The sequence below is a fragment of the Pristis pectinata genome, chromosome 21 (genome assembly GCF_009764475.1).
Source record: "Pristis pectinata isolate sPriPec2 chromosome 21, sPriPec2.1.pri, whole genome shotgun sequence".
NCBI lineage: Eukaryota > Metazoa > Chordata > Chondrichthyes > Rhinopristiformes > Pristidae > Pristis > Pristis pectinata.
Window position 1 is genome coordinate 13,638,757 of NC_067425.1, and position 18,960 is coordinate 13,657,716.

General features: G+C 37.9%; 1 protein-coding gene across 1 annotated transcript in view; it reads left to right on the forward strand.

The window, feature by feature from the left end:
• nufip2 (nuclear FMR1 interacting protein 2) overlaps positions 1 to 18,426 on the forward strand; it is a 98,103-nt gene extending 79,677 nt beyond the window's left edge. Inside the window, 2 exon segments of the mRNA XM_052035948.1 lie at positions 9,125 to 9,157; positions 10,229 to 18,426. Of these exon segments, the coding sequence (XP_051891908.1) occupies positions 9,125 to 9,157; positions 10,229 to 10,281 (86 nt within the window). The 3' untranslated portion in view covers positions 10,282 to 18,426.
• The last annotated feature ends 534 nt before the right edge of the window (positions 18,427 to 18,960 follow it).

The window sequence follows — 18,960 nt, forward strand, 5'->3', positions numbered from 1 at the left end:
ACAGTGCAGTGCAGGTAGACAATAAGGTGCAAGGTCATAACAAAGTAGATTGTGAGGTTGTGTCCATCTTATCGTACTAGGGAACTGTTCAATAGTCTTGTAACAGCAGGATAGAAGCTGTCCTTGAGCCTAGTGGTATGTGCTTTCAGGCTTTTGTATCTTCTGTCAGATGGGAGAGGAAGAGAGAATGTCCAGGGTGGGTGGAGTTTTTGATTATGTTGGCTGTTTTATCAAGGTGGTGAGGGGAGGCTGGTTTCCACGATGTGCTGAGCTGTGTCCACGACTCTCCGCAGTTTCTTGTGGTCACGGGCAGAGCAATTGCCATATCAAGCCATGATGCATCCAGATAGGATGCTTTCTATGATACATCGATTTAAAAATTGGTGAGGGTCAACAGGGACCTGCCAAATTTCTTTAGCCCCCTGAGGAAGTAGAGGTGCTGGTGAGCTCTCTAGGTCCTAGTGTCTACGTGGTTGGACCAGGACAGGCTATTGGTGATGTTCACTCCTAGGAACTTGGAGCTCTCAACCCTCTTGACCTCAGCGCCATTGATGTACACAGGAGTATGTGCACTGCCCCTCCTTCTGGCAGTCAATGACCAGCTCTTTTGTTGACAGTGAGGGAAAGGTTGTTCTCATGATACCATATTACTATATCTCCTTTCTGTACTCCAACTCATCATTATTTGTGATACAGCCCACTATGGTGGTATCATTTGCAAACTCAGAGTTAGAGCAGAATCTAGCCACACAGTCACAAGTGTTTTGGGAACAGAGTAGGGGGCTGTAGATGCAGCTTTGTGGGGCACCAGTGTTGAGAATAATTGTGTTGGAGGTGTTGCTGCCTATCCTTGCTGATTTGCGATCTGTTGGTCAGGAAGTCGAGGATCCAGTTGCAAAGGGAGGTGTTGAGTCCCAGGTCTCTGAGTTTGGTGGTGAATTTGCAGTATTGAAAGCAGAGCTGTAGTCAATAAACAATAGTCTAATCTAGGTGTCTTTACTGTCCAGGTGCTCCAGAGATGAGTGTAGGTCCAGGGAGATGGCGTCTGCCATAGACCTGTTTCGGCAGTAGGTGAGATCGTCTGGGAGGCTGGAATTAGTGTGTGCCATGACCAGCCTCTCGAAGCACTTCATGATGGTGGATGTCAGGGCCACTGGGCAGTAACATTACTTTGTTTTTCTTGGATACCGGGATGATAGTGGTCTTAAAGCAAGTTGGACCAAAGGGCTTGTTTGCATGCTGTATAACTGACTTTTGTGCTTGTTTGCATACTGCTCAGTGATTGAACTTGCAGTTCAAGGATGGAGGCAGTGTAAATGGGATATCTTTCATTGGTGCTGCAGATTAGCTCCACTCCAATAGGCAACTTGTTGGAAGTGAGGTGCAGCACTGCAGTGAGATAGAATGGGGAAAGTGTTAATATGATGTTGCAGCCTTTGGAATATAGGGGGAAACCAGAACCCCGGGGGGAAACTTGCACAATCGTGGGAAGTACGTGCAAACTCCACACAGCTCCAGAGGTCAGTATCGGACCTGACTTGCTGCAGCTGAGGCAGAAAGTCTACTAGTTGTGCCACTCTGTCACCTCATTCTGCTTTGGTTAATATAGGAACTGTTACTTCGTTACTTGCCCCAAGTTTCCAGCACAAATAACATTTATAATTAGGTGCATTGATCATCTTGTGGTGTGACTGCACTGTTTCCTATCTTAATGAGAAAAATCTGCTTGATGCTGGAATGCAATTAGTCATGGATTTTGTTTATGGAATGGTGTTAGTCTTGTCCTGTTTTGAACCTACTGATTGACTCTTATAGATCTGAGTTTTACAGCTAAATTATTTTGTATTGCATCATGAATTAGTTCAAAAGTCTCATGGAAACTTTCCCTGTTAAGTATTTGTTACTCTAACTTTCATGCAGTGGGTAGTGGTGTAAGGATAAGTGTAAAGGTTGCACCTAATTTAAGCCTGGTAAAGTTCTTATTAGTATTGAAGGTTGTTGCCCTTTCTGTAAAATAAAGTTACACGTGTGTTACTGTATGATTGCAGTGATCTTTTCTCATTCATTTTTCTAAGCAGGAAACTTATTCCCTTGTGTGAGAAAAGTTGTTCAGAAATGTTGTTATCCAAGTATGCATTTTGCATATTTCACTGAATGTAAAAGCTGAACTTTAGAAATTGCTGTACAGGATGGACAATTCGTGATGCACCAGTGCATTTGAGACTTTACTAACCAATCTCCATAGTTAGTTTAGGATCTGGAGCTATGTTAATCTAGAGTGTTTGATATTTCTGAAGCTGGGCATTTGCTTCTGTCCAGGCCAAAGAAATAAAAATATCTCAAAATAATTTTGAGTTCCTTCACTGTAAATAGGAGGCAAAATTTTAGTAAGTGTACCAGTAGTGTTGCTAGGGTTTAAATGAGGAATTTGCATCTCCATTTGTGGGGTGTCAGAATTCAAAGTTTTGTATGTGGGGTGGGGATCCAAGGAATTTTTGTTGCATCTTATCTCAGTAAAAATGTTAGTCACAATAAATCACTCAGGCAAAGGGATAAGAATAAGAGCAGCAAAGTGTACGCAACCATCAAGGAGTTTTTGTGAGTACAAGTGAGTGTTAGCAATTGTGGATGTACCAAAGACTGATCCTGGTGTTGAATGGATAAAATTTGTTTCTATTCTCAGTGGTGAAAAACAGCAGAATATCAGTACAAGAAAACAGTGGTCAAGGTGAGGACAGTAGCTGCTGGAGAATCTAAATTTGCTTAATGTCGTGAAATTATTTCTAAAATTAGAAATTTACCTTTAAATGAGCATTTATGCCAAATGATGTATTTCATTTTGATCATGCATCACCTGACAATCTAGGGGTTGGTTAGGGGAGGTGGTCTTTTTCATTGGAAATGCTTCTATGGAAATATTACTCTGTGATACTTCCTTTTCCCTGAAAGTGCTAACTTGTTGAGAGTTCCAGATCCATTGGGTGCCCAAGCAGGTTGCCATTTCACTTGTGACCCATGATCCCCCTGCAGACAATTTGCATGCACGAATATTTGATCCATTTGTTTACTATTAATCCCTAGTTAATGTGTCAGCATGCATTGTATTTTAACCTAGGATATTTGCCAATTATATCATGCAGTCATTCAGACTCATTAGCTAATTTAGTATCATCAAACATTAGTTGTTACAATTATTGGATGAATGTAGCTTAGCCATGAAAGTTTGTGCAAACACTTTGGTTTTAAATGTTTAACATAGACGTTTGAGATTGTATTTCAAGAAATCTGAGGTTCCTACATTTAACTAAAAAAACACACTTAGCAGCTTTTTTTAATAGTAAACCATCGAGGAAGTTAAGCTGCAGAAATAAGTAACTAACATGATTGCAGATTATTGTGATCTGTTTTCACTGACAAAGCACTGTCCTAAAGTCTGTTTCGACATAGAAACATAGAAAACCTACAGCACAATACAGGCCCTTCAGCCTACAAAGTTGTGCCGAACATGTCCCTACCTTAGAAATTACTAGGCTTACCCGTAGCCCTCTCTTTTTCTAAGCTCCATGTACCTATCCAAAAGTCTCTTAAAAGACCCTATCGTATCCGCCTCCACCGCCGTTGCCGGCAGCCCATTCCATGCATTCACCACTCTCTAAGTAAAAAAAAACTTACTCTTGACATCTGTGTGCCTAGTTCCCAGCACCTTAAACCTGTGTGCTCTTGTGGCAACCATTTCAGCCCTGGGGAAAAAGCCTCTGACTGTCCACACGATCAATGCCTCTTATACACCTCTATCAAGTCACCTCTCATCCTTCGTCGCTCCAAAGAGAGAAGCTGAGTTCATTCAACCTGTTTTCATAAGGCATGCTCCCCAATCCAGGCAACATCCTTGTAAATCTTTTCTGCACCCTTTCTATGGCTTCCACATCCTTCCTGTAGTGAGGTGACCAGAACTGAGCACAATACTCCAAGTGGGGTCTGACCAGGTCCTATATAGCTGCAACATTACCTCTCGGCTCCTGAATTCAGTTCCACGATTGATGAAAGACAATACACCGTATGCCGCCTTAACCACAGAGTCAACCTGTGCAGCTGCTTTGAGCATCCTATGGACTTGGACCCCAAGATCCTTCTGATCCTCCACACTGCCAAGAGTCTTACCATTAATACTATATTCTGCCATCATATTTGACCTACCAAAATGAACCACTTCACACTTATCTGGGTTGAACTCCATCTGCCACTTCTCAGCCCAGTTTTGCATCCTATCTATGTCCCACTGTGACCTCTGACAGCCCTCCACACTATTCACAACACCTCCAACCTTTGTCATCAGCAAACTTACAACCCATCCCTCCACTTCCTCATCTAGGTCATTTATAAAAATCACAAAGTGTAAGGGTCTCAGAACAGATCCCAGAGGCACACCACTGGTCACTGACCTCCATGCAGAATATGACCCATCAACAACCATTGTTTGTCTTCTGTGGGCAAGCCAGTTCTGGATCCACACTGCAATGTTCCCTTGGATCCCATGCCTCCTTACTTTCTCAATAAGCCTTGCATGGGGTACCTTATCAAATGCCTTGCTGAAATCGATATACACTACATCTACTGCTCTCCCTCCAATGCGTTTAGTCACATCCTCAAAAAAAAATTCAATCAGGCTCGTAAGGCAGGAACCTGCCCTTGATAAAGCCATGCTGACTATTCCTAATCACATTATACCTCTCCAAATGTTCATAAATCCTGCCTCTCAGGATCTTCATCAACTTACCAACCACTGAAGTAAGACTCACTGGTCTATAATTTCCTGGGCTGTCTCTACTCCCTTTCTTGAATAAAGGAACAACATCTGCAACCCTCCAATCCTCTGGAACCTCTCCTGGCCCATTGATGATGCAAAGATCATCGCCAGAGGCTCAGTAATTTCCTCCCTCGCCCCGCAGTAGCCTGGGGTACATCTCATCTAGTCCCAGCGACTTATCCAACTTGATGCTTTCCAAAAGTTCCAGCACATCCTCTTTCTTAATATCTACATGCTCAAGCTTTTCAATCTGCTGCAAGTCATCACTACAATTACCAAGATCCTCTTCTGTAGCGAATACTGAAGCATTCATTAAGTACCTCTATTTCCTCCGGATCCATACACACTTTCCCACTGTTACGCTCTGTCCTATTCTTTCACATCTTATCCTCTTGCTCTTCGCGTACTTGTAGAATGCCTTGTAGGACATTACAATGAGAGCAAGATGGAAGTGATTCTTAAAAATGTTAGTCATCATTTAAAAATGACAGTTATTACAGAATTTCTCTCATGGTGTAGTTTAAAATGCCTTTGTATAAGCAGTGTTCAAAATCCCTTTAGTGGCTTTAAATTTCTGATTTAATGTTTTAATCCATGTGCTATAAACCTGCATTAAGTACTACTATTGAATCTGAATCTGCTTGGGTCATGATGTATATCAGAAAATGGTAGTGAAAATTGAGCTTAAGTGGTGGTGGGGTGGGCAGGGAGGTGGTGCTAGAATTGCACAGCAAGTCACAGTAGGTATCTAATGTTTCAGGTCAATACCCTTTCAGCAGAACTGAATTCTGTTTCAATGATGCCTGACTTGTTTGGTATTTCCAACAATTGATTTCAGATTTTCTGTATTTGCATTAATTTGCCTTTGCATTCCTGTCAATGTAAAAATACAAGTCTAATCCATGTGTCCTCCTTGAATCCTTTAACACTTTAAAATTCAGTCAGATTCTGCCATATATTAAGTTGTCATCAGTGATGCACCCTTTTCCTAGCCGTATTTTACTCTACTCTAACTCATTCTTTGTCTGGAAAATACTGGCTTTGGTTTTACTCTTTTCTTTTGTGGATATATCTTAATTGTACCTGAACCTACAAAATATCATAAACAACAACAGCCCCTAGAGCCACCCCCATCATTTAATCAAATCATTGTTGGTCCAGTTTTGGCTTCACCCCACTTTCCTGCACTCTCACCATATCATTGACTCTCCTGTATTTCAAACATCTGATGACCTTATATACATGACTCCTTCTCAGGCTATCAAGTAGAATAGGGAGAGATTTAGGGGCAGGCTTGCAGAGAAACTGCCAACAGTTGCTGGGAAGGCAAGAATATATTGTCTTCCCTCATTTTGAAGTAGCCTAGGTGGATGGAATTTATAGATTGGGCTGAAGACTGGCTTCTTTGATGCTGAGAAACTTGGAAGAAATGGGTGGATTATCTACACGGCATTTGTGGCTAAGCATGGTTGTAAAGCTTCAGTCTTTAGCACTCATGTACTGGGTACTGCCATCACTGAGGATAAGACACTCTTAGAGTCACCACCTCCTTGTCTTGTCCTCCAGTAACAATTGGATATGATGGGACTACAGAGCTTCAATTTGGTCCAGTGACTGTGAGGTGACTTGGCTTTTCTTTTTGCTGTGTAGCAAGCATGTAGCCCTCTTGGGGGTGAGTATGAGGGAGTTTGGTAGGAGAAGGGGTATAGAGTTAGGGAACTGAAGGAGGGATCAGGGTTAGAGAAAGATTGATAACAAAATAGGCTGAGAAAAAGTGTGGGCAAAATCATGTCATCCAAATGGGATGTGTGCACATGAGAGCACATAATTTAAATGTTAAGTCTGCAGCAGAGCTGGGTCTCCAGTTATCCTGGATCTTGCCAATTAATCATGGCCCTGCCCTGTCAAACATATGTGACCTCTGGTGTGCAGTGGCTAACCACTTCAAAAGAATTCACACGCAGGCATTTCTCACTCCTTAGAACGTGAGTGGAGCGAGTTGTCAATCCTAAGAGACTAAAGTTTGGTGCAGCTTTGCAGGACTGGCACCTCATTTTTAGGTGTGCCTGATGCTGCTGCTGCAATAGAGTGCCTACAAATGAGGCATTCATTGAAGTGCAGTTGAACCCCTGGCTTGATTGTAATGGTAGAGTGAAAGATATGCCAAGCTACGAGTTGGTGGGTTGCAATGGTGTATCAATATACTCTGGTAATTTTAAAGCAGCTTGAGATTTTTAAAATTTGGCCTTCTAACCTAAATGTATTGAGTGGAAATGAGATTAACAGAAATTTTGGGTGCATAGACCTTGGAGCCTGCTCAGCCATTCAGTATTGTAGCTGAACTTGTGCCTAATGTGTTTTCCTATATTATTTCTATATCCCTGGATTCCCATGGGGACCAAAAAATCTATCGGTGTTGGTCTTGAAATTGGTCATTGAGCATCCACAGACCACTGGGGATGGGAAATTCAAAGGTTCACAGCCTACAAAATGAAGAAATTCATTTATTTCAATGAGATTGGCTTTTTCTAAACTAAGGAGTATCGATACATTTGCTCAGTGCAACTTGAATAATTTTCCCCAGAATGTTTTAAAGAGCTGAGTATCTAATCATCATAAATTGAATATTGCTGAGCCTGAAATGTTTTAACCAGTGTTGTTTTTGAGAGCATAATTGAACTCAATACTGAAAAGAAAATCAGATATTCAATGAAGGGTGATATCTCTAACATCAGAGGTGAATTCCATACCTTGGGACAGGGGTGAAATTTCTGAAGTTCAGGTGGAAGGTGCCTATTAAAGTTAACTATTTTGTATTTGAGAATTGATTCATTTTAATACAAAAATAACTATGCATTGCCTTGGTACACAGTCAGGAGTAGGACCTAATTCCCTTGACTTCAGCCTTTCTATTGGATCTTCATTTACTTGCTTTGCATAAATTGACCCCCACAGCTTCCATGGAAGAGTTCACTGCATTTGTACCAAGTTCTGTGTGATGGAAATAGCAACAAAAAGTGCTGGAAATACTCTGGTCAATCAGCACTAGTGGTCAAAGAAACATCTGACGAAAGATGATGGACCCGAAATGTTAACTCCTCTCCACAAATGCTATCAGACCTGTTGTGTATTTTCAATATTTTGTACTGATGAGAGGGAGTTTCTGCACTTGAATGATACTTACAGTATTACAGTCAATTACAATTGTAATAACCTTTGTTTTCTATCTTGTGAGGCATGTAGATCTTCAGATCAGTGTAACCTTGTTTCCAAATCTAGTAAGGTGTAAAATTTGCCTTAATTGATATTTACATGCGCTGAACTCTCTGATCAACATTGCACACACTAATACTCGGGTTTAACAACTTTGTCTTTAAAAGGCTCGTAGGATACAATGGAATTGTGGTAATTGCTCAAATCTTTGGTTTGGCATCAGCTGGAATATTGTAATCCTCATCTTTTGGAATCCATTTTAAGGTCTTTGAGGGGGTGCAGAGGAAACTTTTCTCTCAGGTTAAGGACACTGATTAGAATATGAGATTTGTAACTTGGAGCAGAAAAAGTTAACAGATTTTATAACTGTGTTTCAAGATTATGAAGACTTATGAATGTTAAGGCAAACTGTTTGCTCTGAGTCCATAAACAAAAGACATAGACCTAAGCTAATAGCAAAAGACCTGGAGGGAAGTTTCGTAATTTTATGCAGTGTTGTGATCTGGAATGCATCATCTGGAAGGATAATAGAATTAGGTTAAATTATTTCCTTTTCACTTTGTATGCAGTACATCCATACAATAAAACCTATATGGGAATAGTACACCTGTGCATTCAAAGCAGGCATGATGTCCCAAATGGTCTCTGTACTTTGTACTTTGCCTTCTATTAGGTCAACATATCAAATAAAACAGATTGGAATATTGCAGCATTTTCTAAAAATTTGCCAAAGATTATATCTATTGCTAAGTAATGCCTCAACGTATTGAAGTCTTACAGTATTAAAAGCTCTAGCAAGATCGTTTGGTTTTACTTTTGTCTTGCATGCAAGCTTTTGTTTTATTTTGAAGTTGTTGTAAATGTTCAAACATTTCTATTGTTTGCTAAGCAACTTTTAGTTGCCTTTTTTTTTAACTTGTGTGTCATCTTTCTGCAAGCGCAAGCTGTTTGAGTGCTCTTGTATTAACACTTGCTCTTTGGAAATGTTATACAAAACTAATCCCGCTGCCATGTACTTTCCCCATAACTGCAACTTTCTCTGCAAAAGTTTTGGAAAAGTAAGTTGTGCTTGGATTTAATTGTACACATTGTTTTGTTTTTCAGAAATGGACTCTATATGGAACCTGCATAAACAAGGTAATCACAATTAAAACTTTGAGCATTAAATTTTAAATTAAGATTTTCAGATTGACACTGTATTGCAGGTTGCTTTGTCCAATTTGACTTGCGTTCTAAGTCCTGTTTTACATCTGGGCTTGTAAATACTCATACTGATAAATGAGTGGAATACAGCTCCTGTCTCCTGGTGCCTTAAAATATATTTTTCCCCCCCTCCTACCTCACGAAGATGGCACTCATTCGATGGATGTCAGCTGCCCTTTATTGGACGTTACTTTTTAATGTGCAATCCTGCTATTTGAAAACGTTTGGTCCACTTCAGATGACTTTCGGATTAGAAAGTCTCCCCTTGTAATTAAGGACATTGCAAGATGATGCTCTGGAGCCAGAGCTGGACTAACTTGCTCTGTTCCTTTAGTATGAAGTCCATAGATCAAACCTAGGAATTTAATCACACTATGTTACTCTTGAGTGCTTGCCCCCTATTCTTGGATCCTTGTAAAGTAAATGGTTCCAGTGCCATTCCTTGGAGGGCAAAATTACATTTATTTTAAGGTTAAATAATTGTTTCTAGTGTGGTACTTGAACGTTGCATTCCCGTGCTCTATATGCTACTGAACAAAAATATAGATGCTAATTGTACTGAAATGGTAGCTAAATCCCTAAAGCTTTGGAATGTGTGGGGTTGTGGAGGAGCCTATATTTTTGGCATCCTGAAAACCTTGAGTGCTAAGTGTGTGTGAATGAATATACTGAGACATTGGAGATTGATACTACAACTTGTGTTCTGATTTGCCTAAGGGGAGAACTGTTTGGTTACTGGTTCATAAACAGGGTTGAAATTACCATCTACCTTTTTTGGTTTGCAAGAGATTTCTCATTTTCATGCTCAATTTGAATTGGAGAATTCTGTAGAATTGTGGTTACATTGTGTGATCTTATGAACTAGATGTAGTCTAACTAGTCAAATTAGAATGAACTCTTGTTAAATTGCCAATGAAGATGTCTTGTAATGATGTTTTGGTTTTATGATCATGTGTTTAAATAGAAGCATTTGTATCTACATAAACTTTTTGTTCTCTATTGCAGATCCTTCAAGAGTAGTTACCTATGATGAATCTATGGACCGTCCTGGTCAATGAAGTCAGCTTAGTGAACTGCCTGTTTTCATTGTTGCTGCAAGCCACTGTCTGGAAGCGGTTATGCTCCTTTTTAAAATCATCTCTTCAGCAGTGGGCCAGTTCAGGAGAAACATTCAAAACAAAAAAAAACAAAAAAATATTTTTAAAAAAAAAGGAAACTGAATTTGAGTGAGTGCAAAGAGTGTCGTACAGTTATTTCGATGGACTCTAATTGGGTATTTAATGACCTCTGGTACTGAACTTATCACAAAAAGCAAAACCTGAATGCAATGAATAGTGGACTTTTTACTTAAATCTGGTTCTTAAGATCCTGCTGGTGTAATGTCAGGCTCCAATGAACCACTGAAGGGGCTGTCCCACTTCACAAAGGCTGCATTTTGCTGTGAGTGCACCAAGATTCCACACGGGAAAACAGGAGGATTTGCAGAACTTTTTAAAAACCCCAAAAAAAAGTTATGCTGGAATAATGCCTTGAAGTACAGTGTGTGTTTTTCTTTTTCCTTGCTGCAACATTCTCAGATTTTGCTGGGATTAAGATGGTCTATTAGGCCTTGGGGGAAAATTGTCTTAACTCATCACTGGGAAGAAATCGAAATCACAGACAACTGCAATATTAAATGATGCAGGTCTAGTTGTTCACTGATCGGAAAGACCATACTCCACATACAGAGGATGTATTATGTAAAATGTGGAGTAAATCAACTTGGGTATTTAATGTTGTACAATTCTTTCCCTTTTAATTTTGTTAAAAATTTGCCATTGTATGTGTTAGTAACATAAACTGCACTGCTTTTGCTATAGGGGCTTTACATTTGCTGTCCTTCTCTAGGCCATTAAAATATCTCATTCAGTAGATTTCCTTGTTGCGTATCTGGCCTTAACTATTACTAAATGACATGTATTTGCTTACTATGCCCTCCTTTCCCTTTTTAATATCACCTTGCTTTTTAAGACTTGCATTTTCATGCACTATATACCAGAATCGTGCAACAAGTACATAATTTTTTTTTAAAAAAAGAAAAAAAGTAGATTTTAAAACGTCAAATTAAAATTGGATCACTCTCCTACATTCTTTAGCCCTCTTACAGGACAGTTTCTGTCAAAATTGACTATTTGGTTATTGAATTCTAATGCATTCTGTGTAGTCCACAGCTTTATTGCTGCTTCTAAACTCTATTAAAGATATATTTTTAATATGAAAAATGTGCTTGGATTTTACAAATCAGCAAAGTGCTTTATGGCAATATTAGAAGTGAGTGAAGAGTGTGCAGGCATGGACTTCTGAATGTGCAACGGTAGTTATCAAACACTACAGCTTGTGCAGCATGTAAGACTAGACGCCAGAGTGGAGAGATTTGTTTTTAACGTTCCTGTGGCTTTATGCTATGTCTTGCGAAGTAAATGTCCTCTATCTAATTTCTGCAGTGTGGTTGTGGAAAATGTAATGTGCGCAACACAGCTCCTCCCCAGATGCTTGTGCTTCCTTTTCAGTTTGATTATCTTTCAAGCACTAGACAGGAGTTAACCCTCTAATTTGCTTAATAAACTAAAATCTTACAATGCCAAGTATATTTCTGCTGATCTCATTTTAAAAATAGCCCATTTCTGGGGAGAACATTTTCAGGCTAGCACACTTAGCACAAAAGTGTGCTTGCAAGATGGTAGCTGGATTAAATTTGTAGCCCAAGGCATTTGGGTGCAGGATCTGTCCAGCTACTATAATTTCTAGAAAAGCTTAAGTATGCCTTCACACACTATATGAAAAAAGCAGGAAACCACTGTCCTTTCAAAATTTTCCAATAGAATAGAAAGGTTTGACATCTTGTGTTTTTGTTTTTGTCAAGTTTATATGCTACCTTAAATACAAACCTAATATTTTAGGGCTTAACTAATTTCCAGTAATATACAGCAACAGTTAAGTACATTTGTGAACAATTCAACATAGGCAGTATTGCTTTAGAATTTCAAGAATTTCTTATTTTGTAGTACACATTGTTAGTAGAAAGTTTCTTTGGTCATATCTGGGAATTTTTACTTGCAGATGTCAAACTGAAAAATGTCATGCCTTGGGCAGATGAATTTGACTATAAAGCAATCAATTACTAATCTCCAATGGCTACTAAAGCTAGCTTATAACAACTTAATTTGGTTATCAATCCTTAAAATGAGTGGTCGAGCAGCCCAGTACATGTTTGGTACTGTACATATTCTGGTAAACTAGGGCCACACGACTACTGGGTTGTTCCACCCAGATTTTGTTACGCTTATGTTGTTCTATCTTGTGATCTGTCACTATCCTTGATTCTTCAATAAGCACTTAAACTTTCTTAACTTTTTAATCTGTTTATATTTTTTTGGATAGGCATGTAAGTTTTAAGTACAGTCCAATCATTTGTGACTAATTAAATCAGTGAATGCTAATGTGTTACTGTTGTAGGTATAACATTTTCCGCCTCAATTGTTAGTACTGTAGCATAAACCAAATACAGTGTAGACTGCAGTGCCCCTTCTATGAAGAGACTTAAATTTGGGAAGAGGGACTGAATGAGTGTGTGAAAGACCGAGTGTGTGTGAGAGTTCTATACAGTATCTGGTGCATACGTTTATTAGTATTGAGAATAAGAACATAATTTATTTTGTGCCATGTGTTGATTTCATTTCATCTTTTGAGTAATGATCATCAGAGGTCTAATTATTGCAGAATGGCACTAAGCAAGTAAGATAGCATAGGTTCTTTTAAATTCTTGTTGCTAAGAAACTAATCATGGTTGAAGTCTTTGATACCTGTGTTTATTTTTAAAAATGATCATTTTTTGTAATGCAATGTCAGTCCAGCTGTAGGCCTTGCAGGTCAGCCTTTTTCATTCCAGGTCCCATATAGTGTCCCCTTTTCCCAACACAAAGGCTGCCAGAACCTCAGGGAGTTGAGCTGTCGACATGCATGTGTGCTCCATGTTCTGCCCACATTTGTTTAAAGGAATTTATTAGTTTGTTTCCTCCAAATTGCATTTTCTCAATTATGCCATCAAAATTGATGGAATGCATGGTTACCAGGGCCTATTAGTTTTGGTTCATTAATGCAATTCTTGTCTGTGTGTCATCATAAAAGTAATGTATTTTTAAATGCTTGCTATTGTTACTAATTGTTAATTTAAAAACAAAAAAAAATTAAAGTGTAAATAACATGGGATTGAATATTTGATCTGCAAAATCTTTGTCAAATCACAACTTGGAAAAGCTTTCAACTGTTCAAACCTTGAAACTGTGTTCAAGGATTTTCTTTCCCTTCTTTTCAAATGTCTGTTTACAGTAAAGGGTGATTCGGTTGTATGTAATTAACTAAAGCTGCTACATGGGGTTTCTGACCAGGCATGGAAATGATAGGGATGGCATGGAAATGTATAATGAAATACATAAGCATAGAACATGAAGCTGAAAAGCTGGAGTGCTAAGGAGCATGATGCTTTTTTTTTTGACACATTAGTGTAGTACTTCATAATTATTTGATTGCTCGGTGTATTTGTGCCACCAGAGTGAAGTTGGTGACTGGAACATGTTGTGGTGTTCAAATACAGTATTTCTCAACCATAACCAGTATTTGGCAATGGCACGCATTGCTGGTTATGTATTTCCAAATGAACAGACATGACTCAGTCAATAAGTTTGAGTTAAGGAAATTCCTGTTTGCATAATGCGAGAGAATAAAACACTTTCCATTGCATTCTTTGGAAACAAAAAATCTATATTTAAAGGCAATTGCAGCTAGCATTCTACTTGGCACTTGTGATTGACAATTTGTTGTTGGTTCCCCATGTATTATGACTGACTTAGTATTAGTAAATTTCCACCCTGCAAACAAAATATGAAGACATCTGAAATGGGAAATGGATGAGGAATGCAGGAGAGTTAGTAGCCTTTAGTAGAAATTCAGAAGTAAAATCATATTTGTCACCTAGTGAAAAACAGGAGTTAGTATTGGTAATGACACTTACATTATTCATCTAGTAACTAATACATAGCTGGAAGATCTTTCACTTAACAACTTCAGGAGACTAGCAATTTTTTTTTTGCAGATTTGGTCTTATCTGTTTATTCCCAAGTGTTCTTAATGCTTGCATTTTGCCCTTGTCTGTTGGTGAAAAGATGCATGGAATATTTTGTTTCCTGTTTAATTTTAAACTTGTGATATCCAACCAGGACACTTCGACTCACTTTAAGGACTTCAGTCACTTCTCCTTTCTTGCAGCTGAAAATTTGAGGAGGAGAAAGTTATGCTTTAACTACATAGAATGGCCATAAGTTAAATGCAAATGAAGAAAAATATTTCATGCCATTAAAGCTGAAAAGAACAGCATAAATGTCAAATACATAGGGCTGCATTATTACAGCAGTATTGGAGTAGTATGTTTTAACGTGATTAGATTAAATGGCCTGACGGGCCTTAAGTGGAACAAACTATTTATTGTGCAATTACATGTTCTCATTACAAAGGGTGTATTCAACAAACAGTAACCTCTGAAACTAGTTTTCAGTTGGTTGTTTCTTTAACACCAGATATACCACGGGAGTAATGGTAGGCTTTGCAAAATACACCTGTCAACCAAGCTTTTGTGTCTTGCTGCTGTATTGGTGACATGGTATAATTTTTTTAGCCAAAAATTGGACAGCATATTATACAAACAATTAACATTTTCCAGTATACATTGATTTATGAAGTGAGAGAATTGGCCTCACTCTGGTTAAAAGTTGTGTGGCTACAGGTTTTATTTTTTTTAATTGTCTGTGAATCCTGAATGTGTTAAGCACCTTGCTTTAAAAAAAATAGTTGTCTGCTACTTTGTGCTGAGTAGAATACTGTAATTTCCTCTTTCTCCCTCTTGTTCAAAAAAAAATCTGCTAATTCTGCCTTATACAGAATCCCTCTATGTATCATTGTAAGATTTACTTCCTGGGCTGCTTGCATTACATTAGAAATGCATTTTGCACACTCAGGTTTTGCTGAAGCTCCAGTAATGTTTGCTTGAGCTGATGGTATTGAGCTATGCACATGTTTTTGAGTTAGTAGATTTCTTCCCATCCAGTATGTTTATGTTTGTGTGTGTGTGTGTGTGTGTGTGCGTGCGTGTGTTGTACTTTGCAGTTTAAGTTCCATGGTCAGGGTCAGGTGAACATATCTTGATGGGCCATTGACCAGTTAGTAATGTAGAATTAGTCCTAACCCCTTGAGATAATACAAGCATCAAGAAGTTTGTGGATTGCATTGTAAATTCAGATTTTGCTCGCAAAGAGCTGAAGTTCAATAAACAAAATGACCCAACTTTTTTTTTCATGTATTTGTCGCCTATTTGTATGTCTCACAATTGTTAAAAGCTATAATCTATATCACAAACGTTTTAAAAGTTCTTATTTCTAACATTTGTAAAGAACTGCATAATTTCTGATTAAACTGTTGCTATTTTCAATTAGTGTCAATTTTTGAATTTTTGTTTCAAAAGCCATAGGAGAATTTATATAGAATGTTATCTTGTAAATGGATGTTAATATAAATAGGTGTACAGAGATGTATGGCTGATGGTTTGGCCAAAATGTATGTTTTTGATTACTCCACCTGCCCCTAACCCCTGCCCCACCAGAACCAAACTTGCAAAATGGTATTTTCTCTAAGTCATTTGGCCTCTTAACAATGCATAGAGGATTATGAAATGTATCCAGTGCCTATTTGATCAAAACAAATTTAGCAGCTTAAGGACAGGATTTTTTTAACCTATATGTAAAACACCAGTACACATTGCTTCTGTTCAGTGACTGTCTTATTTTTCAAAATATCTAAATACTGTATGGAGTTGTATGAACAACTCGGTCACTGATCAATTCCTGATTCTGACCTACTGTAGACGAATGCATTGACGCTTGTGATCAAAAACGTACATTTTAAAATTTATTGCCAGACTTAATGTACAGTACCTTTCGTGAGCTCCAGGAGTTAAATTTTATCTATCAGTTAAATCATTCCCTGCAAAATGGCCTTTATAATGTCTTTTATGGCTCCAATATTCCTCTAACACAATGTTGGACTCCCTTGCCATGAGAATTTGAAACACATGGAACAAACCTTTTGGCTGAATTTTTCTGTTCTCCAAAGACCACCTATTCAAAACTAAATGACTTCATCTGAGGGGAAACAAAAACTAAGAATTTATTCCTACAAAGTAATGAGGTATACTTCTCATGTGTTTGTAGGAATGAATTGCTTAGTCTGGATCAGTATAATTTAAATGCTTCAAATAAATTTCAATATGAAAGGAACTCTGTATTTCCTTGCTTTGTGCCAGTTACTATGTGTGTGTATATATAAAAACTATTATCCAAATTGTAAACTATCATGATTTAGCTGGTATGAAAAGCACAGAAACTGATCCTGGATGCTTCCATGTGCATGAATTCCTGTGTAAAATTTGTAACAAGAACCCACAGAAGACTTGATTCTTGGGAGTTGCCATGTTTTAGATAATTATGGTTTGCCCAATTTCCCCTCTTTTTTTTCTAACCCCTTCCCAAAATAAACTTGCATGCCTCACTGCTACTTCAAATGGTTTGAATTCTTTGCAAATGTGTTATGGCTATAGTTGCTTTAATTTCACTAACGATATAATACTGAAATTGAAAGCATTAGACATGCACAGAATACACACATGGTCCCTTCTTCCCAGAGGAGGAGATTGTCTGGTGTTGTATTTGAATATACATGTATATTGTCACTGTTAGCTATAAATCTGTAAATCTGTCATGCTTTTTCATCTTGTGTCCCAGTGATTGAACCACCAAGAAAAATACAAATTGTATTATCTCCTTCCTCTCCTAAATGCCAATTAGAAGGGGAAAAAATGTGATCTGGTTAGAGGCATTGTATTTTTAAAAATCAAAACTTAATCAGCATTGTGAATCTTGAGAGGAAAGATACTTCTATGAAACCATAGTTTCTTAAATATTGTTGGAATCAAGCATGTGGATAATGAACTGTTCTTGTGCAACTGTATGTTATGAATCGACTGTTTGTACAAAGTCTTGACCCTGGGGCATGGGACTGTGGCCTTAATACATGGCAACTCCAAAGTAAATGATATCTGAAAAATTATTTTGTGATCCAGTTTTATTGTATATGAAATTTCTTTTGTCTAAAGTTTTTTTTTGTCACTCTTAACCCTGAAATTCCTTTCTGTATACCTTTCCACTTTGTAATAGGTTGTAGTTGTAAAAGTCAATTCCTGGCAGCATTAGCCATGCCATCTAGCTCCAGGAAGTGAATTAAATTTCGGTGCAGGCATTTCTGTTTTGTTTCCTTTTCAAGACTTAAGTCATGACTGTCTACTAAGTTCACTGACAATCATGGTACAAAAGATGTTCAAATAAAACTCTTCTGCTGCTTTATTTTCTGCAATAAACCTTTTTGTTCCTTTTTTCACATTAATTACCATCACTCATTTATTATAGTTATGCTTAAGTAGGCGATTGTCATCACCTTGGTAGCAATTCTCAAAGGCTATGATCTAGCATAATAATCAAATATTATACTTGTATCTGCATTTCTAAAGCTTTTGCAGTCAGTTCTGTGTCTAATATCACACTTGCAGCAGATGTCAATTAAACAGGGATGTTGTTGAAAATGTAAACTTGTAGCATGATATTGAGGGGGAAAGAGGATAACCAGATGCGTCTCTGAATTGACCGAATTGAAGGATTCCAGGGACTAAGGAAAAAAATGGCAAAATAGTCTCAAATTGACATTGGATTCCCACTCTCGGTTAACCAAAAAATTGAATTAAGGCAGAGTGACAAACATTTTCATGTAAACATAAAGGAACCAGACCAAATGTTCATTAGTATTCAACAAACATGTTGATAAAGGAATCACACCCAATTCTGGTTTAAATTTTAAAGAGGTGGAACCCAAGTGCCTACAGGGCATACTCTTTCTGATTCTGTAGACCAGCTCTTGCTTTCTATGATATTAGTTTATCAATCCTCCAACTACAGTGTTGTGCAAATACCAATTGTCTTCCATCTTTGTCATGTATGTCAATGATCAGCACAGCATCTCAATTTTTGAAAATTGTAATGTTGCATTGTAACGTGATTGAAAATGAGAACCTAGCAAGAATAGGAAATTCTTATTTACCTTTCAATGCACAAGTGATTGATACAGTATTGAAAATGGCATTATTTGATATCATTAAAAGCAAACATTATTCCCTCATAGTTTTGTACCAACATTCAATTGTCATACTTGACTAATTTTAAAGTAATCTGGATTTGACATTCAAGTTTGTCAAATGCTTGAACCTTTGATCCATCCCTTGTATGCATGGAACCTGTCAATCAGCTCATCTTTGTACTACCAAGTACCTTTTTGCGGAACTTTCTGTACAATAATTGAGGTGCTAAAAGCTGTTACGAATTTTTAACTATGGGCCAATTTATGAATGTGAAGACATTGTACACAAATGTGATACCATTTACCGAGAAAGGAATACTGCAATTTTTGAAATTGTCGACAATGAGTTGAGAAACCCACAATTTACATGAATATTTCCTTTTAAATGTAGAAAAAGATTGTGTATTCTGTAACAAGAGTTTGCTTGAGTTTAGATGTTTGGGCTGTCACTATGCCCTGGAAATGGG